At 34.0% G+C, this 24,221-nt stretch overlaps 1 protein-coding gene across 35 annotated transcripts in view; it reads left to right on the forward strand.

Moving 5' to 3' along the window:
- The window catches only part of LOC123566434 (tubulin polyglutamylase ttll6-like), a 56,605-nt gene that overhangs the window by 26,595 nt on the left and 5,789 nt on the right, over window positions 1–24,221 (forward strand). For 6 of the 35 annotated variants that reach the window (XM_045360502.2, XM_053549857.1, XM_053549847.1 and 3 more), the window contains 7 exons: window positions 284–517; window positions 4,677–4,727; window positions 8,923–8,976; window positions 10,089–10,430; window positions 12,557–13,015; window positions 13,821–14,064; window positions 20,616–20,675. In XM_045360502.2, coding sequence (XP_045216437.2) covers window positions 284–517; window positions 4,677–4,727; window positions 8,923–8,976; window positions 10,089–10,430; window positions 12,557–13,015; window positions 13,821–14,064; window positions 20,616–20,675 — 1,444 coding nt within the window. Of the gene's footprint in view, window positions 1–283; window positions 518–885; window positions 919–3,313; window positions 3,353–4,676; window positions 4,728–5,527; window positions 5,564–8,922; window positions 8,977–10,088; window positions 10,431–12,556; window positions 13,016–13,820; window positions 14,065–16,106; window positions 16,208–16,413; window positions 16,436–16,815; window positions 16,867–18,293; window positions 18,307–20,615; window positions 20,676–24,221 lie in introns of all 35 variants that reach the window. The other 29 variants (XM_053549861.1, XM_053549874.1, XM_045360512.2 and 26 more) reach the window with 28 other exon arrangements.

A 24,221-nucleotide genomic window follows, 5' to 3' on the forward strand; every position in this document is an offset into this window, starting at 1 on the left:
AATAGATGGTAGTAACTGAATGTGCAAATCCATAACTTCTGCTTTCTTAATTACTGATTAATTTGAGGATTAATTGCTTTTTGTTACATTTTAATTTTTTGTCATTCCTGAAATTTGTTAAGTTGCCTTATTAACAGGTATTGACCTTAGATAGTGAGGTCATTTCGAGTCCCAATTGTATCTTCAAGTAAAATTATTCTAAAGAATATGTTTTACATATTTACCGACTTTTGTTGTGATAGTGAAATATGAAATAAGCAACGTTGCTATCTTTACACCACAGATGCTGAGCAGTGAGTCATCTAGGCTACAAATTAATATAGATGAGCCAGTAGATACAAAGAAACCAATGGATATATTAGAAGAGGAAGAGTTGGAACGTATAAGTGGCCTCTTGCAACGTGATAACCTTGTACGGGGGCTTGGCATTGTTGAGCACGTGTACCGCTTGCTTCACTGCACTCCCGGCACGATGGGAGTGCTCAAGTCAGAACCACGCCCACTTCCTCCTCCATTGGTATGTATTTTTTCACCAGAGCTTGACATTTCTATCTTGTGTTGAATTGAACTGATAGATTTGTGCAGTTTTAAGAATAGTTACGGATTACTTTCTTTTGTTTTTAAGAAAAAAGAAACTGTAGATTGATCATATCTTGATATTAATAGAAATAATAATGATGCTTAAATTAGATGGTCCTAAAACAGATGTAGCACAGTTCAGTTCTTTAGCCACTTCTGTTCCCTCTTATTTTTTGCCAGCTTTCTTTTGCTATAAACAATGATTAGAAGTAACAGTTATATAAGTTAAAATAGTTCATATATTAAATATAAACACAAGCTTAAAGCAAAGATATGCTTCACTGCAACTTAACATTTTCTGTTTAGTCACGATTGAGAACAGGTTATCGGATATCTCTTGTAAGTTATCAGTATTGTATTAGATTAAAATCTCTTAACCAACAGCCTTTACAACGACTTAAACTAATTTTGCCCTGACTTAAAGATATAGTGCTAGCAAGAACACTGAAGGAAGATATGACTCTTTCCACAAAATTAACGTGACAGTGTGACAAAATAGGCTTACAAATTTTTTTATTTTTTTTTTATTTCTCTGTAGTTGGTTACAGCATATTGCATATAATATATGAAAAAGTCTTTAGGCTAGTAATCAATCAGTAATCAGAGACCATCAAACAGTTTGTATATTTTTAAGGCAATTACAACTAATTGGGACCTCTGAAAATTAGGTCAGTCAAAATAGTTAACCTAATTCCTCTTGAAATGGTTAAGTTTAATTAAAAAGTTAAGTTAATTGTTTGAAGACCTATCTTTTTTTAAATCATTTTCATATAAGTTTTGGTAAATATGGGACTAAAAAATGAGTGTAGTCAGTTTTTCTTTGCATGCTATGGTCACACAACAACATGCATATTTGACAATCACTAACCACCATTACTGTCCCAATAACAGTAAAACAATCTTGTAGTGCCTCTTACTTTGAAAGCAACGTAGACGTTTATACGGTCACTGTTTCTTCTGCAAAATCCCAGTATTTTGATTTCCTGTAGTTTTCCCACATTGTATGGGATTTTTGAAGTCAAGAAACAATTATTGCTTTATTAAGCTTTATACTAGTACTATAGTATTATTTCCTAGCAGCCTTTTCAAACAAGTACATGTTAACAAAATTTTTAAATGTTTTATGGCCTCAAATGCATTTGGTATTACATGCATTTACAAAAAGATCTATAGCTAAGACAGGAAAGTATGTTCGTGCTATACAGAAAGGCCCTAAAAATCCAGACAGAATCAGTAATTAGGGACATGCAACAGTTTATCTATACAGTCAAACTTCGTTTGCTTGAAACTTAAATAATTCAAATACTGGCCTTTGCTTGAACTCATTGTCAGGTCCCAGCAAAATCCCTTTTAAATGAAAATTGATCAATGGCTCAAACTGTTGATAACTTGAACAAATTTTGCCGTCCCATGGAGTTAGAGCGAACAAAGTTTGACTGTAAATGAAACATTTTTAGCTCGACTATTCGAAGAATAGTCTAGCTATTCTACTCACCCTGGCGTCGGCGTCGGCGTCGGCGTCGGCGTCGGCGTCGGCGTCACACCTTGGTTAAGTTTTTGCATGCAAGTACATACAGCTATCATTTAAAGGCATATAGCTTTGAAACTTATTTATTCTTTTTCTAGGTCAATTACCAACCTCACTGGGTCAAGTTCCATAACTCTAACATGTATTTTGAGCAAATTATGCCCCCTTTTGGACTTAGAAAATTCTGGTTAAAGTTTTACATGCAAGTTACTATCTCCAAAACTAATGCAGATATTGAATTGAAACTTCACATGTGTCTTCGGGGTTATAAAACTAGTTGATAGCACCAAGTCCCATAACTCTGACCTTCATTTTGGCCAAATTATGCCCCCTTTTGGACTTAGAAAATTCTGGTTAAAGTTTTGCGTGCAAGTACATACAGCTATTACTAAAAGGCATATAGATTTGAAACTTATTTTTTCTTTTTCTAGATCAATTACCTACCTCACTGGGTCAAGTCCCATAACTCTGGCATGTATTTTGGCCAAATTATGCCCCCTTTTGGACTTAGAAAATTCTGGTTAAAGTTTTGCGTGCAAGTACATACAGCTATTACTAAAAGGCATATAGATTTGAAACTTATTTTTTCTTTTTCTAGATCAATTACCTACCTCGCTGGGTCAAGTCCCATAACTCTGGCATGTATTTTGGCCAAATTATGCCCCCTTTTGGACTTAGAAAATTCTGGTTAAAGTTTTGCGTGCAAGTACATACAGCTATTACTAAAAGGCATATAGATTTGGAACTTATTTATTCTTTTTCTAGATCAATTACCTACCTCACTGGGTCAAGTTCCATAACTCTTAACATGTATTTTGAGCAAATTATGCCCCCTTTTGGACTTAGAAAATTCTGGTTAAAGTTTTACATGCAAGTTACTATCCCCAAAACTAATGCAGATATTGAATTGAAACTTAACATGTTTCTTCGGGGTTATAAAACTAGTTGATAGCATCAAGTCCCATAACTCTGATATGTCCCCTTTTGAACTTAAAACTCTTTTGATATTTAACATTTTGGGTAATAATTTCCAGCTTCTGTGACAATATTTCGAATAGTCGAGCTTGGCTGTCTTATGGACAGCTCTTGTTCTTGCAAGCACTATACCACAGCCAAACAAAATTTAAAATGTTATGCTAGTTTTCTGGACAGTAATAAAATGATCAGTTACAATTACATGTTGAAATTGTGTTATATTTTCACTAGGTGGTTATCAGACAATATAGCTGTTTAAAAATTCAAGAGGTAAAACTTGTTATGACAAAGCTGAAGAGGTCAAAAGCCCCATAAACATTTTTAGGGTAGAATAACTCCTTGTTCTTTACCAACTAACTAAACAAACTTATCTTCCTTTGCATGTGTTTCAGGGTTTTTTAACTTTATTATAAAATCTAAAATGCTTAATAGTTTGCTGACATTATATGAATTGTAGAAATTTGAATGAGCATTTAAATGATCTGCTTATTGTAGAAGGAAAAACGCCATACAGACTGGTTAAACATTCAGGTCGATGATTTCACTAGTCTAAGAATGAATACTAAAACATACTAGTTTGTAGGTTGGATTAATTTTAAACATTTACCATAAAAAATACCACAAAAAAAAAAAAGATTTAACTTCCTGCAAATTTCTGTATTTTTATGCCCCCGAAAGGAGGCATATATTTTTTGAACCGTCTGTCAGTCTGTCCGCAATTTTCGTGTCCGGTCCATATCTTTATCATCGATGGATGGATTTTCAAATAACTTGGCATGAATGTGTACCACAGTAAGACGACGTGTCGCGCGCAAGACCCAGGTCCATAGCTCAAAGGTCAAGGTCACACTTGGACATTAAAGGATAGTGCATTGATGGGCGTGTCCGGTCCATATCTTTGTCATCGATGGATGGATTTTCAAATAACTTGGCATGAATGTGTACCACAGTAAGATGACATGTCGCGCGCAAGACCCAGGTCCGTAGCTCAAAGGTCAAGGTCACACTTAGACATTAAAGGATAGTGCATTGATGGGCGTGTCCGGTCCATATCTTTGTCATCGATGGATAGATTTTCAAATAACTTGGCGTGAATGTGTACCACAGTAAGACGACGTGTCGCGCGCAAGACTCAGGTCCGTAGCTCAAAGGTCAAGGTCACACTTAGACTTTAAAGGATAGTGCATTGATTGGCATGTCCGGTCCATATCTTTGTCAACCATGGATGGATTTTCAAATAACTTGGCATGAATTTGTACCACAGTAAGACGACGTGTCGCGCGCAAGACCCAGCTCCGTAGGTCAAAGGTCCTAAACTCTAACATCGGCCATAACTACTCATTCAAAGTGCCATCGGGGGCATATGTCATCCTATGGAGACAGCTCTTGTTTTCTTTGAAAATGATACATTTAATAATTCTAACATGGTATTCATGGTGATTCCCCTTCCATATTTGTTTGGGAAATTCCTTTACCCTTTTTTATGTTGTATTTAGATAAAGGTAAAGTATTTATAATATCTGTAATATAGCAGAAAAAAGTTTACCTTTATTTGCCATCATGCAATTTTTTATTATCTGTTCATTTCAATCAGTTACCTCCCTTACTGACTGACTTTAACTATGGCTTTATTTACAACTTTCCGGTAAGTAAATGCACTCATTGCACGGGAAGTGGTCATTGCACAACCTTGTTAAATATATTCATATTTTTACTTAAATTTCTTATTTTGATTAAACATTTTAATAATACTGACTTAGAAACTACCTTTTTTAGAATGTTTATGATTTAAATTTATACAATTATGCTCATTTTAAATAAGAAAGTTTTATTATTTTCTAAATTTCATGATTTAGGGTCATATGCCATTGCATGAATGCATGAAGAGTTTTACTGCATTGCATGATTATGATGTTTTCAAAAAGTTGCCCTTAACCTAACCAAAATGAAAATTATAAGAAAAAAATTACATACCGTTAAAATGACTTTTTACTAACAAAAATGAAAGGATCAGAAACATATTTTAGGAAGATATGAGGACCCAAAAAATAATGTGGGGGGACCTTCATAGCTGAGTGGTTAAGGTCGTTGACTTCGAATCACTTGCCCCTCACCGATGTGGGTTCGAGCCACACTCTGTGCATTGAATTCTTCATGCGAGGAAGCCATCCAGCTGGCTTACGGAAGGTCGGTGGTTCTACCCGGGTGCCCGCTTCCTCCACCATTAAAACTAAAGTCGCTATATGACCTATAACTGTGTTGGTGTGACGTTAAGCCCTACAAAAACAACAACAACAAAAATTGAATGTTCAAATAAGTAGTATGAAAACATAAAAAATGTTAATTCTGTGACAGTAACTTTTGTTCAGTAAAACTACACTGGAAAAAAACATATATTAATAAAGTCTTGTGTGATGTAAGACAGTTATTTCTGTTTTCTATCAGGGAGTTTTTGGTCAGGGCCAAGGAGGCCAAGGCCAGGTAATAAAATGGCTGTTTGGGTTGATAAAGCTGCATACTTTTTTTGCTCTGTGGTGATTTGTAAATGCCGATTAAACTGTAAAATTATAACTGAAGCTGCCTAATAAGAATTGTGCTGCCATATATTTTTTATTTGCCACTGGAAAGTTGAATTTTTTGAATAATAGTATTAATATATCATAGTGCTCTGTGTATGATTTTACTAGGCAAAGCTTGCTACATATTGCAGTTGAAAGAAAATGTAAAAATAACAGTAGTCACGGTACAGTCATTAAGAATGACTAATGTTTAGTTCTTTTATATTAGTTTTAATTTAAAATTGAGTTGGGTTTTACACACAGAAAAAAGCAGAGAAAGTGTAGATTACTTTATTCTTTAAGTTATTTAATATTGCACTGTACAGTAGGATGGTATATTTGGATGGGCACCAAGCTGAACATCATATTGGACAAGGCCAATTATATCATGTATTTGTACTTTAAGTCTTAGCAGTGTTAGGGTAATTTTTTCGTTCTATGCTTATTTTTCTTGATGAAAATGGAAAAAAAATCAAACTCACTGTGCAACCTATTAGCTTTGGCTATTGAAATGACCAATATTTTGAAAATATATGTGAATAAAACAAGTGTTCCAAGCTTTTGATGACGTTGAATTTCAAGTGGAAACTTTACCAGTCGATAAGGTTTTTCATTTATATATGTATGACATTGTACCAAATTTGAACTGTCCAATATGGTATGTATTGTATCCAATACTGTCATGTATTGTACAGTCACTGATTGGAGGAGAAAAATAGGTATAGAATGAATATACATATTAGATAATTAGAATTTATCTGTACTTTTTATGATGGATCATGTTCACAGTTTTTTGTTAATTTTCCTAAAATCTATCATGTCCACTGATGGAATATTTAAGGCCTAAAAAGTCAATGAAATGTAAAACATACAAAATTATGCTAATGTGATCACTATAGGACAAAATTTATAAAATAGTTTTCGTATGAGCATAAGTTAAGCCTGTAGGTTTACGCTGTTTCAAACTGCGTTCATATCATGCAGTGTGATGCATTTAGTTAACCTTTAGTCTGCTGGCAGCAAGTGATTCTGCCTTTGCAACCAGTGCAGACCAAGATCAGCCTGCACATCTGTGCAGTCTGATCATGGTCTGCAATGTTCGCTATTCAGTCAGTAAATTTTCAGTGAACACCCCTTTGAATAATAAGTGGTATGGCCGAAATTGAATGATGAACCTGTCCATTTTAGAATTTTAGCAGGGTAAGGGTTAATACGGCTATACATTTGCAAGCAACATTCTTCATTCTGTAGATTCTGTACAGTCCTTAGAACATACTATATAATATGTTGCTGTTTGTCCTCCTTTTCTGAGATAAGACATTGACTGTTTGCATATTTTTATCAATTTTTAAATGGTACACAATCTTTTTTTAGCATGCAAAAACACGGCATGTAAAGAATTCAAAGAAGAAGACCTCTGTTTCTCAAGCACATAATGACTTGAGATCCACCTGCACAAAATTATGCCCTCCTAACTGCCCTTTGAAGCATCATGAAGTTGTGAGTTTGTGATAGTGTTTACTTATTGTGTTGTAACCCAGCTGACCTTTACCAAAGGTCGTTTATTTCCCTCCCTTAGAATGAGCAAAAAATGTGGTGTATATTATATATATTGTTATATAGTGTTTTAGATGCCTTTATTTTGAATCACGAAGAGATTTGATCTTGAGTTATATATAACCAAGATTTTCCTTGTACCTTAGAGATTAATTATTTCCCTTAGATTTTGGAACCTTTCAGTTGTTCAGCTTATATTATTCATAGTGCAGTGCAGTCAGTTTTTGCTGTTGTTACTTTTTTTGACAGCATTTTAGAAGTGTGTGAATTGCAATATAGCTGCCAAAAATGTATTTTGTAATGTTGCATTACTCACAGTTTAACCTTATTCAGCTAAAAAAACATTCTTGATAAAGTTCTGACAGTTGATAGCTTAATTCTTGTTCAGCTTTTTTTAGTATCAGACATGTACCAAATTAAAGGTAGAATGAATTGATTTACTAGTGGTATATATATCTAAATATATTTTAGTAATGCAAGTTTACATATAAAACTGCTTCAGATTACCTCTTGCTCTCTAGCAATAATTGCAGTGGCCGAGTGGTTAAGGTCTCTAACTTGCCCCTCACCGATGTGGGATCGAGCCTCACTCGGGGCGTTGAATTCTTCCTGCGAGGAAGCCATCCAGCTGGCTTACGGAATGTCAATGGTTCTACCCAGGTGCCCGGCTGTGATGAAATAATGCACGAGGGGCACCTGGGTTCTCTTCCTCCACCATCAAAGCTGGAAAGTCGCCATATGACCTAAAACTGTGTCGTGCAATGTTAAACCCAACATAAACAAAATAAAACTAGCAATAAAGTGATGAGAAAAGGGTTGTCATTCTCAAGAACTGTTTAAGTGTAATCACATTTTGACAGAATTTTCTTTTTTTGTTTCTCTGCATTCCCTGAAAATTTGCAAAGCTAGATCTGCCTTTTTATTATGCATACAACTATATGTACAGCTGTTGTACAACTTGAAAATCAAAACTGTAATATCAGATTTAAGTTTAAAAGCAAACACAGGTAATTTTTGTCTGCAATAGTTGCTCAGAAGATTCTTTCCCATCTTATCAGGAAAGTAAATCTTCACCTTAGTGAAGAAGATATTATGCTGTGAACCTGTTGTTGTACAGTTACATATGATGTTTGAGTGTTTAAATTTGTTCAGTATGTTTAACCTGATTTATTTTGATAATGCAAGGGAAGCTGAGATGTTGCAAGGGACTCTTGAATATGTTTACAATAATTTTGATAAAATTTCATTGCTGTTGGTTTAAATGTAAACTTGAATGAAAAGAAAATATAAGGCTCTAATACAAGGGAGTCTGGTTCCATAAATATGGAAGCCTTTAACATTTTTTCCTGTGAATGTGACATTTCCCCAATTATTGTATATTTTTTATTGAATTAGATATATGTATGCTTGTTCACAAATTATCTGAATATTTAATGGTAGATTCTTTTGATTGCTGCAAGTGTTTGTTAAATAGCTTAGCCTAAGTAGTCACAAGACAAATTCTGAAAGACCACTCATGGAATAAAATAATGAGATGTTTTTATGAAGCTATTAGCAGTATTAATAATAATTGATACTGCCATGTGGAATTTAGAGTATGGGGTTGCTATGATGAATGCAGATTTTATATATATTCCCCACAATACATTTTTATAGATTGATCTTTCCTCTGTATAGTTTATTTTAGGACACATTAATCTCTTCTCTCCCTTTATTAACCGACAGAACATAAAACACAATATACGGAGGCTAGCCTTGAGAAATCTCGGCAGTCCTCAGGTATGTCACCTTTACTAATAACCATTCTAGATTAACTGTGATATATCTCTTTTTTCTTAACTTCTACCAGGGCTGCCATAACCTTTTGAGGCAAGTCGTCACCTGAGCGCTTGACTCTTGTAACTGTAAAATTATAGATATAAGAAGCAGATGCATCAGTTTCAGGCTTGGGTGACAAAGTTTTCTGATATCTTGCTATGGATCTCCCATTTTCTCAGGCGCTTTTGTCTAATACTCGTAAGCTGTCGGGCTGTCTGATCTTCTTTTCTTGTGCAATCAATGGCAGCCTTGTTTATGCTACTTTTCCATATTCATTTTCTAATGCTGAGATTTAGTTATAAATCTTACCTTAGAGTAGCAAAAAATCTTCTTAATGTAATCTATGAAATCATTGTATGATTTTAAAAAATTCTAAAACCTTCTTTCTGCTGATGACTGTGATATAAAACAACACTGCAGTCTTACACCTAGAATTTTTTATTTTTAGCCCTTCTTCAGTTAAAAACAACAGGACTAATAATGATAGATCCTTGCCTGTATTCTTTCTAACTTGAATATATAATAAAGATCCAACTTAAAACAGTGAGAATAGACATTTCCCAGCTAACGAAAAGGCTTATAATGTCATTTGCTCTTGTGCAAAGCAAGTAACAAAGCTAACGTTTGACTCTCTTTTTGAAATTGATCGCCCCTTGTACTTGGCAGAAATTAAGCACTTTGTTTCACTCAGATTCAGTATTGGGCTGTACGGGAACATTTGGTATCAGTAAGTTTAAATTGCATCGTAATTATACATTTGACACACTGTAATATTTATCTTTTAGGCCTATTTGATATGTTACGTATGGCCAAATGTCTCGTCTATATTATATAAGATTTGTTGTGATTCTGTTTGCATTTATGGATACATGAACACAGCTGTGTGAATTTCAAGTTGGCTTTGAAACCATCTCGATTTATATTTTGACTTAAAATTTATTACGGGAAACTTAGAAATATAATACTAAGTGGACATGGATCCCATAAGTGCTGAATTGTAGTGTAGTTTTATTTCCGCACCCACTTGTTTCGGTAGTTTTCTTTTTACTTTCCTCTCCTCTTGCACTTGGTAGGAAAATCAAAGATGGCTGTACACAAATCGTCAGATGGACTCATGCCTCTCGGGACGTCAAGCTCCAATTCGTATCAAGGATAAACAGTACTATAAAAAGCTCCTTGACCGCTATTTTGGCCACAATCATGCATTATCCAATGAGAACAATTCTAGATTAGACAAAACCATATATAGGTCAAATCGTAACTTTGCTGGCCGAGGTATAAATAATAAGGAAGATTTGAACCGTCAGTTTCCGCATGTGAGACTGTCGTACAGCAGTAGTGATAGAAAAGTGGTGCTCACTCATGAACCATATATTCTGGAAGGTTCTGACACAGAGGAAGTATTTGAAATGGAGGTATGTTTGACCTTGACCTTATGTGTAGCTCAAGGTCAGGCGTTTTGGCCCTGATTGGATGGTTTGAAGTTTGCATCTGACTAATGCTTTGAGAGCAGAGTTTGTGATCTACCAGAGTGTGAATTGAAAGTGTTAATGTTTGTTTACTTAATCTGTTCTGCTTTGTTGAGTTCTTGTGCTTTTGCATGTGTTTGGCAGATTGTTAAACAGGCAGAATAGCATGCAACTGAGTGTTTCATGTAATATTTCTAAACAAACGTAAAATGCAGCCATCTTTGTCTAGTAATACCATCTTCACTAGCTTTGCTTTGAATTAATTAATTAATTGTTTATTTAATACAAAAACTCTGCTTTTTTGCACTAATACAATTTTTAGATGAACTATTAATCGATTAAGATGTTAGTTTCAAACAAGACAAGCAACATAAACATTCTGTTAATTTCTGTTTTGTAAGATAAGAAAGTAAGAAGAAAGTAATAGTATCACGGTTTCCAAAATGTAGCGAAATTGCATGACAAAATTTAATGCATGGTGCCTCTAAAAGAATGAAATGTTTTAATCAGAATGCCAGATACCTTATATTTTATAGCAGAATTGCATGCACAGATTTTATGCATGTCAGTTGTTGTACAGTATTATATATAATGCATGTCAGATATTGACGCACATTATTGGAAAAAAAACAACAGTAGTACATCTCAAAAATATGTATACCAGATTTTAGGGCAACACAAAGTTGATACATTTAGAAAGGAAATAAGATATACTTTAAGCTGTGGCTACACTGTCAAACTCATTTGTGAAGAATTCTTCATTACTCCAAAGAGGCAAGTGTGCAAAAATATCTTTTATTTAATATCAGTAGGCTAGGAATGTCTGTATATTGCTATAAAATGCAGTGAATACACAGTCACTGTGACACTATTTTTACTTTCATTTTGAAAATACGTAGTCCAGAAATGTTTAGCTTTGTGTAGCCTATCTGTAGTGAAAACACAATTTTATGAAATTCTTATGTTGTCAAAACACCATGAAATTACAGCTGATGTTTTGATTTTGAATAAATTGACACCAGTGCTGTCAGACCTACATGTCTGTCATTGCTTGTCTATTTATAGACTTGAAGGGATATCTGGGTTGGCAATTTCATTTTATTCTGTACAACATACTTCTAAGTATAACTTTGCCATTTAGCTTTGCTAGATTGTATGTTATTGAATTCATTTTTATTGATGTGATATTATAATTTTGGGCTTAGCTGTGTGGGTTTGTCTGTAACTAGTGTTGCAGAAGGCCCCTAGTTCTTCTGATGGAGGTGGCAGATTTCTATACTAACATGTGTCACATGATCTAATATCAGTGATGGTCTACTTACATGAGTTTTGTCCTGATGTGTAAGCTTTGAGTGTGTGTGTGTGTGTGTGTGTGTGTGTGTGTGTGGTGCACGCGTTTGCGTGCTGGGGGGTTCGTTTTGAGGAGGCTGCGCTTTTGGTGCGTGGCATTCCCTGTTTGATATTTTTCTTTGTTTTTTTTGTAAAGTCAGAAGGAAATTAATTAAGATATTTTTCTTTGACATCCTAACAATAAAAGACTGACACAATTAGTTTGTTTGTTCCAAATGTGTGTGTGTTTTTAAATGAAAGGCTAATTGCATGCTCGTGTTTAGATAGAAACAAAAACTTCTCCAAACATTTTCTGTTTAATTCTTATTACTAACATTAAACATTATATGATCATTTATAATAGTATTAAGTTTGAAAAAAATGGTATTTGAAGACTGAAATGAAGGTATGTCTGCCTTAACAAACTGCCATCATGAAAGACTGATTTTGTTCTTTGGGTGAAGTTCAGATACATGTTGAAATTGTTAACTTAAAATTTTGTTTTGTTTTGATGTAACTTTCAATCTTTCTCATCATTTGGCATTGGTTTAGGAAACATTCAATACATAATATGTTATGCATGCGACCTACTTATTTTCTCATATTTTTAAAATCACTATAATTTATTAAAACCTTCAGAACCTCTTGTGTAATCACCTACTAAAAAGTGTTAAAACACCTCATTAATTAAGTATTCACAGCACAACTGACAGCATTTCTCCATCTTTCTGGTTTATTTTCAGACAGAACAGGATTCTTGCAGTCAGCGTGTAGACAGCCAGATAAGTCTAGGTGCCGGTAGTAATACATTGCAACCCGACCGTAGTGTCACGTCTGTAATGTCTGGTCTCTCAAATGGTCAGACCGGCACCTATGGTTCGAGCAACGATCTTGGCGGTCTTGCTCTGCCGGCTCAGATCGGCTCCTATAGCTCTACGAGTGCACTCTCACTGAGTTCACAAGCTTCGTTGCACACACACTCAAACACTCACACAACGACTAACATCTGTCTCTACCCTCCCCCAAACCCACTAGCTAAGCCCATTTTACCGGCTACAACCGGTTTGTCTAAAATTGTGCCAATTTCAAACAATACTGTCTCCCCATCTCAGCCTGGTCATGGTGGACGCAGTTGGACACACAAGACAAGCACAGCAGGAAACCTTGGTAGTGTCAATGAAAGAACTGTTCCTTCCTACCAGGTGAGAAAACATTTCAGCGGAAGATTTTTGTCATTTTTTGCAATGTGCAAGCCTTCAAATTATGAGTTATCAGCTGGCTTCATTGCATGGAGTTTTGTAGTCATATATTGGCCAACGTAAGTTTTGAAAACCAAAATTTTATTTTTGCGATTTTCTGACTGCAGTACCTCATTGCTAAGAGAGAATTATGGAACAGTATTTGCCTTGAGTTATCAATATGTCTTCTTGCTTATATCAGAATTTCAGATTTTTTGAATAACTTTTTATGCACCAATTTGTGTTTAATTTAGTTCATTGTCTCTTATTTATTTTTATTTTTGCTTAGAATTAGCTCATTTGTATACATGTACAACTGCATAGTAAGTTAACAAGAAAAATGAATTAAACTAGAGCTGAAGTAGATCTAAAGCTAGTGTTTGGATTTATTATATTATGCTGAAAATTGTATACTTAACTGGCAGTTTTGCAGTGGAGCCTGCTTACTATTGCTGCAAGATGTTTTGCATAATAAATGGACCTCGATTTTTTGCTGAAACTTCCATCTGTGTGTGTTTTTAAAAGAATTTCTTGATTGAAAATGTCACTTGCAATTTCTGAATTGATTATTTGTATTTCTGCTTAACCTTTTTCATAGAAGTTTTGACGATACGTTTCATTTTAATATTTTTCATTGTAATATCATGGTTGTTGTATAAGCATAAGATAATTGATAAAGGAGAACATTAAAGTATGCATTATCCTGTAAAATACTTTTGCTTTTGTGTTTTTAAGGATTGTTAATGCTTTTCTTTCCCATTATTAACAGAGAAACAAATTTATTCGCAAGCCTTTGGGTAGTACAGGCAGAGCAGGGGGTGCAAGTGCGGTGATACCAGACTCGGAATATAGGAATTTGTCCTCTTTACTTGAAACTGAGGCTGAACGCAACCGGATCCTAGCTAGGAACGGTTTTACTAGCAATGGTTCAACGGAGAATAGACCCGATTCAATAACGCCAAATTCAAACCAAAAACGAGTGCTAAGTGCCTCAGGTCAGAGAAAGGATAATGGTAAGGCTGTGTAATTAACCTCTGTTTACCATTCCTCTGTGGCTATCCAAAACATACTTGTTTGCTTTAACATTTTTAATTGATAATGATAAAAAAAACTGCTTTGATCTTTAGCTTATTTATAATCATGTAAACCATTATTATGTGGTATTGCAGACATGAATATTATTATGGATTGCCATTTAATTGAAAATGCAACATGCATGAGGTTATTGTTCGATCACCTTTGTTGTTAAGGCATGGGAGCAAGAAATTTATGTCTGAGAACTATGCCATCATATGCTAAAATGAATTATATATCATGCTTTTATTACAAATGCAGGAAAAGTAACAGGAAAAATAATTGATTCTTGTTCAAGAAGATCTTCAAAAGACAAGGACAAACCCCATCCATTCAAAATTTTAAGCTATCTAGCGCACACACAACAGCGTCTGTGGAAGTTCAATGAATTTTAAGATTTATACACAAAGATAAACTAATCACAATGGTAGACTGTGGTAGTCTGCTTTGAGCATAAGAGTGTATGGATTCACTCCCTTGTCTCATCATTAAATACATAAAAAATGTTACCAATTTGATCAGTCTAGAGTATATTTGTTCAAACATTTACTTGAAAAAAAGAAAGAAATATTATGGAATGCTGACCGTGATACATTGTTAGGTCTTGGATGGGGTTTATTCTTCGTGTTCTTCTTTGCAATAACTGGCTTGTGGAATTCACAAAGTAAAAGTCTATCATTTAAAGAATTGCATTATATCATATAAATCGTGTTTAAAGTGTTTTTGCTCACTTCTTTAGTCTCAATCATGCATTATTTAAGATATTTTGCTCTCATGTTTTGCATGTTTTCCTAGAATGTAGTGTTTGCACCATATTTATGTTGCTTTAAAGTCTATATATTATCATTTTGCAGTATCATTGTGAATTTCAAATACATGTATTTGTTTTCAACCTGTTTTGCACATTACTATGGCACTGCTATGAACGTCATATTCAGCCTCTTCATCTTTGCAAAATAAGAAGGAAGGCTAGTCAATCCAGTGCTGACCATGTGCCCATGTTTTTAGAGGAAGCGTTCTATGCTCCCCTGAAGGGGAAGGATTTATAAATGCCGCCGCTTCATCTGTCCATCCATTTGGATGTAAATGAGATGTGAAACCAAAATTTGTAGTCCTGTTTGGCGCCATATAACCTTTACTGTGTTGGTGCGCCGTAAAACCCAAACAAATAAACTGTCCGTCTATCCAGCTATTCTTGTTCAGAGTATTTCTCATCAACCACGCACTGGAATTCAACAAAACTTCATAGGAAGCTTTACTCCGAAGAGATGGGTATAGTGTCTTTACGTTCCAGTCGGATGAATTTACACTGAATTATTACCATTTGGTCAACTATAGTGCCCTCCTTTTCCGAAATATTTCTCAGCAACCACTCTGCTGGAATTCAAGGAAACTACCTATGAAGCTTCACTCCCAAGAGATCAGACGATTTTTTTACTGGGTTATTGCCCTTTGATTGTTCAACGTTAGTGACTAAAACTATAGCATCATCCTTGTCCGAGTATTTCTTGGCAACTCAAAGAGCTGATTTTCAGCAAAACTTAAATAAGATGCTTTACTCCCAAGAGGAGATGTGAATATCTTGTGCGTGCTTTATCTCAACAATTAAGAGACTATGTGCCCAGTCGACGAATTCCGCTTTCGTGAAATGTAAAATGTAGCGATCATACTTTAGGGAGCATCCATCGGTTTTACTGATATTCTTGTAACATAGATAATTTTCATAAATCAGTTTCTAATTGAATTTGTGAGACAAGAAGTAAAAGATAACAAATGCAAATGACAGTTGCTACTGTATGGTGAATAAAATGAGACTGATACATGATAAGCAAGTATTATCAACGTGAAATTTCTGTCACGGTTAACCTGTTATGGAAATCATCCAGCACCAATATAGTGCTCTTGCAAAAGCATTGGATTGACTTCTCGTTTCCTATCATCATTGATTTAGTCTTAAAACCAAAATGGTGATGATTTTCAGGTCAATTAAATGCGATCACACTCACGTTACGAGGTTCTCTCACACTCTCAGAAAAATGGCTGTACCAAATCCTTGAGCAATACAAAAAATAGTTCTCGCACGTATGCATGATTTTTTTCTTGAGGCTGTCTTGAGTAGATGTGCAGGAAGCGGGTTAGCTTGTTGTAACAAGAATGATTCCTCATTAGCCCATTTGTAAGGTTATTTCAATGTTAACTGTAAGTATTTGAAACGAAACCTGTCAGTTGGGATCCCACGACTCATACAGTATCATGAATTAAAAGTTTGCACACATTTATTTTTGCAGGGAAAATTTACAGAATAATAAGGTTTGAAAACACGTCACCTTAACGCAACAAAGTCGTAACTTATAGTGAAATTATTATATGCTACGACTTGCGTTGAGGTGAGGCAAAATTTTATTTAATTTAATTTACAGTTATTGTTGAATTATTATTTTTGTTATCAGTATTTAGAATTAAATGGTTGTTAATTTGATGCCAAAGCAACATTGATGAGGGAAAATACAGTATAATTATCTTAAGGGACATCTGGTGATGGTGCGGAGATTTTGAAATGGATTGGACAGTTGAAAATGAGGAAGCATTCTAGTTCGCAATGTTGATTTTTATACTTATTTCATTATTTTGTCTTGTCAGAAATATAACAGGGCTTTTTTTATTTTCTTGTTGTCTATTTTGGTTTCTAGATGGCATCCCTCAGCCACAGATTAAGACAAAATATGTGAGTGAGGCGACCGGTATGTGCTGAAGTGATTATATTGCTGTGTAAATATCCCCCCATTGTCAGTCCGGATGTTTGATAAAAAATTTGGCCTTTTGTGTATTTATAGCTCACTGGATGTAATTAGAGACTAGACAGGTGATGTGTTTTAATGTTTCGTCCGTGATCCTTTGGTTTAGAGATAAAACATGGGTGAAGCCATAACCATTTTCTTGGGACATTCTAAGATACCATGGAAGAGCGCCAATGGTTTATATTTTAGGAAGTAAGATGTATCCAGAGTACTGTTAAATGTTAGATGAAGACTGTTTCAAAATTGTGTACCTTTCCTACACATTGTTTCAGTCTTTAGTAAGAGCTGATTGCAAATTCACATTAAATTCTATGAAGCCATTTGTTTTATTGCTTTCTTGCCAGAACTGTTTCGAATAAAGTTATGGTCAGTTTTAGAATTGACCACATTGTCAGTGACCTTGTTGACCTTGTAAAGATGTCATGTATTTTTCCTTGAATGTCATGCCCTTTGCAACCAATGACGTTTTAGATACACCATTTCATTTTGAATCGGCATTAAAACAGCATATCACTTTGCTTTCAATGTATGTAGCCATTTTGATTGGAGAAAAAGATCACTTAAAACTTACGTAATTTAGGTTGTATTTGTTAGTATTGGGACAATTATAGGATCATAGGCTAGTTCTTTCCTCTGGCCAAATGTATTACTTGGATTTAAGTGTTGTGGCAAACATATCTAGTTAGATATGTCACTGGTTTAGTGCTTCTTCATTGGCATCGAATTTACACATCACCTTGTCTTTGTTGCATTCATGGAGTTAGATTCGTCTACATGTAACATTTAGAATGAAGTTTTCACCTCATGTCCATAACTCACACAAGTCCTTTGTAAAGAAGTTTGTATGGAATAAAATATATCAGTATAATAAAAGAAAGGGCCAATTAAGGTCAAGATAGTTAGACAAAACCTTTTCTAAATAACAACGGAGGTATGGAGTAAAATAGGTCTAATGGTTGTTTTTGTCAAAGAAATTGTCCCGAAAAACACGATTTAGTAGATAATGGGAAGGTGAGCTTCAGTCCAAATGTAACATGAGCTAGGGGCTTGTTTCAAATTTTTTAATCAGATTGCATTGTTAAATTTTATATTTTCTTCATGAACTATCTAATGATTTAAAGTTTTCCTTTAACTATTTTCATCCAGGTGCAAATTTTGCTAAGTAGAGGCATTAAATTTTTAGAAATTATTATGTTTTCTTGGCAGCATTGCTTAAATGTTTTATTTGCCAGTTACTTTTCTGATTGAAAAGCAGTTCAGTGTTCTGAAGGATTTTTTTTATTGTTTTCGTTTTTGTTTAGCTCTTTAAAAAAGTGACTATTTATACATTTTGTTGACTGATTGTGAGAGTTTGGGTCTGTGTTTTTCAGCTAACTACAGACTGTAAGTCTGATTCGTTTGCAGTACATGTATATAACTACCCAACCCACCTGCATGCTTCCGTTGGCCTTTTAATAATATTGTCTGTTCGAAAAAACGTTTTCTTAACATTGTGTACATGTCACTTTTGATGTTATTTTGAGTGTACTAATTCAGAATGGAAAAAACAACAGAATTTTCTAAAGTTTAATTATTGTTAATTGATGTACATGTATTTGACTTTAATAAATGTTATTTAAGAATACCTCAGTTTACCTGTAATGGTTAAAGAAAATTATCTGTTAAATTCTTCATAAAACCTAAAACGCATGTCATTGTAAACATTTAAGGAATTAGTAAGTTGTTCTTTGTTTGTTTGTTTCTGCTGTGAAAAAGACCATTTTAAGGCTTTATGAATACGTATTCCTCAGAAATATACTGAAAATGGAGTCATATCTAGCGTCAGAAGTATTTCTAGTCTTAATTTCTTTGGAATATTTTTTTTTCACGGCATTTGGTAAAAGCCTTTTGCTTGCTGCATGGCTGAGTTTATGTTTCCGTCTGTCAAGAAAGAAAGAAATGGAATAGACAGTGCTTATGCAGTTAACAAAGATTTTTCTAAAGTGTCCCATGTTTTCTTTACTTTTATATATATTTGGATTTTCTTTTTGCTATTTGCTCTAAAAAGGTTTACTTATATTCAGAATTTTGTTTATATATGTTTTTATTCAAGAGTTTCTTAACCTATAATCTATTTTATACTTGAATCTTACTTAAACATTTTATAAGCAGTTTGCGAGTTAATGCTGTAATGTGTAATGATTTTTGCATCAGTAAATGAGAGAGGAGCAGATATGTGCAAAGTTTTGAATCTTGTGCTTTTGTTGTAAATGCTGATGAATACAGAAAACTTTTTTAAAATTCTTATTAGATCTAGTTATGTTGTTTTTTCTCACCATGATAATAAACAATGGATTCATTTTTAGCTCATCTGATTTTATGAAAAAAAAAATGATGAGTTATTGTCATCACTTGATCGGCGTCGGCATTGCCTGTTAAAGTTTTATGTTTAGGTCAGCTTTTCTCCTAAACTATCAAAGCTATTGCTCTGAAACTTGCAACACTTGTTCACCATCAATAGCTGACCCTGTAGAGCAAGAAACATAACTCCATCCTGTTTTTTGCAAGAATTATGGATCCTTTTGGACTTAGAAAATACATTTGGTTAAGTTATGTTAGTCAACTATTTCTTAAACAATCAAAGCTATAGATTGAACTGAAACGTCACATCATAAGCTACCCTACAGCAAGAACATACTCCATCCTGTTTTATTGTAAATTATGCCCTTTTTGGACTAAAATCATGGATGACAATATTTATTATACAAGACAAACAGTCAGATACGTCTAATCCCAAGACGGTGCCTTTCTTATTGTCAAAGTTTTAACTATATCAATGAGTATTATAAATATGAATAGAATACTTTCTACATTCTAAGAAAGGAGCTTTTTACTGAAGGTGTTTAATATATATATATATCAATTTCTTATATCCCTAGTTTATTTTACTTACTACTTTATTTGATTTTCTCATGTCCTGTCATAAAAAAAAACGACACATTTTTTTCATAGAATAGATACATGTACTTCAAAATTTGTTGTTTTTTTTCTTGATTTTACTTTAGGTTGGTAGGTACATTGTAAAAATCTTTTTTATTGATATATATGTATTTAGACATGTATTTAGAACATGTAGACAAATACTATTGCAATGATTTAGATGCGTACAGGAGATTTGATCACCATCATGAAGTTTTTCCACTTTTTGCAGATTGAGAACAATCGTATGCAGTGTACATTGAGAATTATATTGTTGTTATATGTTACATATTTATAATGTTTATATAGAGGATATTACACACGTGTCTTTTCATATTGAATTTATTAAACGAGATGAATAAAATAATAGTGAGGCTCTGCCAAGCATTTTATCAATTTTATTCAGCGAGTTTAATAAATTCATTGTGGAAAGTCATGAATGTAATATTCTTTTTATCACATGTTCAACATTTTCCTGCTCAAGCATCAAAAGTTCTTCTTTCTTTAACTATTGTAAACAAGTCAATTTGACCAATGTCTCCTACACTTTAAACGACGTCCATGTCAAAGCTTTATTACACTGGTGTATTATCATTTTAATTTCACTTGCGTGACGTCAAACATGTGATAAATAATAGTTGTATCTGTGCTTGCTTCAGTTACGAGTGTAGTTATATGTTCGTACTATGAATATTATTATTGTGTTTAGGTGTTATTGTTTGTGTATGTGTCAGGTTACCGCGCAGGATACCAGTCAAACCCACTCTGGCAGTACCATCTTATCGGAGGGCAGGGTAGTGTATTGTTAACGTTAACCACTTGTAATCCTGTAGTCCTGTTGCCTCATTTCTGTCCCCAACACAAAGTGTCAAACAATTTAATTTGACACTTACTTTAAATTATTAAAAACTTTGTGCTTAAGAAATGGCTCAGCTTTGATAAAATACTTTGGAAGCATTATTGTACAAGTACTTAACAAAGTATGATTCATATTTGGCATTTTGTTTTTCATATTCAGATATAATAGCTCTGTTTGTGCACTTTATAATTACGTTCTTTTGCAAAAATCTTGTAAGTGGATTTGTGCCAGTCTTTTGTAATTCTAAAAAAAAAAGTTATGAGATCCAAAGAATACTTAAGACACGTTTTGTATATTACATGATTCAAATGAAGTGTTGTGTGGACTTGAGGCACAATTATCAGCTCTTTATAACCAGACATCAGTCATCGTCAGAACATACTGGATAGTATACTCAACTTGAAGCCTACCTTAACACATGCTGACAGTTTGTCACTCCAAGTCTTTAAATATTGTTGAAAATATTAAAGTAATAGATAAAAGAAAACATGACACATTTCTTTTACTGTTGAACATTTCATGTTCTATATTAAGCCATCTCTTACATTGAGAGTTAGGAGTTGGTTATACAGATAATTGTTAATGTACAAAATCAGGCAAACACAAAACAATTTCCAGCAGTTTGAAAAATATATGTAAGAGAAAAATTCTGTATTATTATGTTGAGTATGTTATTGGCCAATATGTATCAGTATTGAAAGTCACATCAGATACTGCCATACGTTCCTTTTCTTTTTCAAACTTATTGGAAGTTTGAAATTTTGCATGTCATTGTAAATTCTATTGATGAATACAGTGAAATTCCATACACTATCACACATGTACTGATCTAGACAGCTTTATGCATACTAATGTAGTATGATTCATGTTGCAATGAGCCCAATTAGCAAATGAAATTTTCTGCCTATATCGATAATAGATTCCAGCTAATGTAACATTTAGTATATGTGTGAGCTTGTATCAGTAGTTAGAACTTATTTATTGATCGATGTTAGTTATTCTCTGTTGTCTGAAATGTCAGAGGTATTCGTCAGAACTTGAGAATGCCTCGTATACATTTGTTAATTACTGGTAGGGCATTATGGATGTACATGTATCTGTTAACAATAAAACTGTGGAATCATCCTGTAAGGACATTAAGACATGAATTCCGATAGAAAAATTGTTGATTTCATATTTTCGTTTCATTCAGAATATTTTGAAGCATGCATGCTTAGCTCATTGGGTATTGAGAGCGAAGATCTATGGATCATGAGGTGATGCTCAGTTTGATCCTCGGGCAAGGCATATGTTCTCCATGATGATTTCATAGAAGACATTGTGTCTAATATTATTCGTCCTCCACCTCTGATACTTGTGGAGAACAGGTGTGTACTGGTACACAATCCAGGAAAACGTACTGCTTAGGTTAACTGCCCACTGCTACATAACTGAAATACTGTTGAGAAACGGTGTTAAACCCCAAAAATACAAAAAGAGTATATTGAAGTAATTGGCTGAGGCTTTTAATTTTGTTGTATGTAACCATTGAATTTAGGAGTAATGATTTTGTAGTAGACTGTATGACAGGAGTGACTAGTTAGTGCTCTGTATATTATACAGGTACAAGAGTACCCTCATACCTTGGTGGAAGGGCCATTAGATTTGGCAGAGCCAGTAACATGTAAACTACTCGTAGTATCATACTAACCTTGTCATATATTATTAGCTCATCTGATTTTTTGAAAAAAAATGATGAGTTATTGTCATCACTTGAGCGGTTGTCGGCGTCGGCGTCGGCGTCGGCGTTGCCTGGTTAAGTTTTATGTTTAGGTCAGCTTTTCTCCTAAACTATCAAAGCTATTGCTTTGAAACTTGGAATACTTGTTCACCATCATAAGCTGACCCTGTATAGCAAGAAACATAACTCCATCTTGCTTTTTGCAAGATTTATGGCCCCTTTTGTACTTAGAAAATATCAGATTTCTTGGTTAAGTTTTATGTTTAGGTCAACTTTTCTCCTAAACTATCAAAGCTTTTGCTTTGAAACTTGGAATACTTGTTCACCATCATAAGCAGACCCTGTACATCAAGAAACATAACTCCATCTTGCTTTTTGCAAGAATTATTGCCCCTTTTGGACTTAGAAAATCAGTTTTCTTGGTTAAGTTTTATGTTTAGGTCAGCTTTTATCCTAAACTATCAAAGCTATTCCTTTAAAACTTGCAACACTTGTTCACCATCATAAGCTGACCCTGTACAGCAAGAAACATAACTCCATCCTGCTTTTTGCAAGATTTATGGCCCCTTTTGGACTTAGAAAATATCAGATTTCTTGGTTAAGTTTTATGTTTAGGTCTACTTTTTCTCTTAAACTATCAAAGCTATTGCTTTAAAACTTGCAACTCTTGTTCACCATCATAAGCTGACCCTGTACAGCAAGCAACATAACTCCATCCTGCTTTTTGCAATAATTATTGCCCCTTTTGGACTTAGAAAAATCATTTTCTTGGTTGAATATTATGTTTAAAACAACTTTTCTCATAAACTATCAAAGCTATTGCTTTAAAACTTGCAACAGTTTTTCACCATCATAAGTGGACACTGTACATCAAGAAACATAACTCTATCCTGCTTTTTGCAAGAGTGATGGCCCTTTTTAGACTTAGAAAATCATGGGTAGGACAATATTTCTATTATACAAAAAAAAATCAGATGAGCGTCAGCACCCGCAAGGCGGTGCTCTTGTTGTTGTATATTTCTGCATCAGTACACATTCTGCTTTTCATACACAGTTACATTTTTATTAGGTAAATTGACTGAAACATTTGTATAAGATTTTTTCATTTTTCTTTAAATCACATAGTAGTCATATAAATATTCATTCTAGCATAAAACTGATGTTCTTGTCACTTCTTTGAGGCGGGGGTTAACAAGAGAGAAAACGTATGTTAACAGAGAGATTATCGTGCTCACGTGCTGTTAAAACACCAATTTTATATATGTGGTTCCTTGGCAAAGCATAAACGCATTACGGCCACAAAACAGATAATTCGAAAGGAAATAATGTCAGCCTGAAAAAAAAACAATGCAGACGTTCCCGTATGTTTCATAGAAATTTAATGACGTTGAGGGATAATTCATTTGTTTATTAGTTTTTTAATGCATTTTATGTTAGAATATTGTTAACACAGTCATGTTATTTTTTGTTGTAAGTTGTAACATCTTCAGAATTCCTCAGGAAACTTTGGTACCCTCGGGATTCTGCAGATGTTATAACAGGAAAAAACATGCATTATCCCTACATTATAATTTTCACAATATCATAACAGGTTTGTTCTTAAGCTTTATATAAGGATGATAGTGCCTGTTATTTAAATACTTGTATTGTTTTGGTCATAGTCACATATATATACAGGAACTAATTCACCATAACAGTGACTGGGAAAGAAATTTTGTCCATGGGACAATGGCTCGTCATACACAATAAATTATGTGACAT

This window comes from Mercenaria mercenaria, chromosome 8, assembly GCF_021730395.1.
Source record: "Mercenaria mercenaria strain notata chromosome 8, MADL_Memer_1, whole genome shotgun sequence".
Taxonomy (NCBI): Eukaryota; Metazoa; Mollusca; class Bivalvia; order Venerida; family Veneridae; genus Mercenaria; species Mercenaria mercenaria.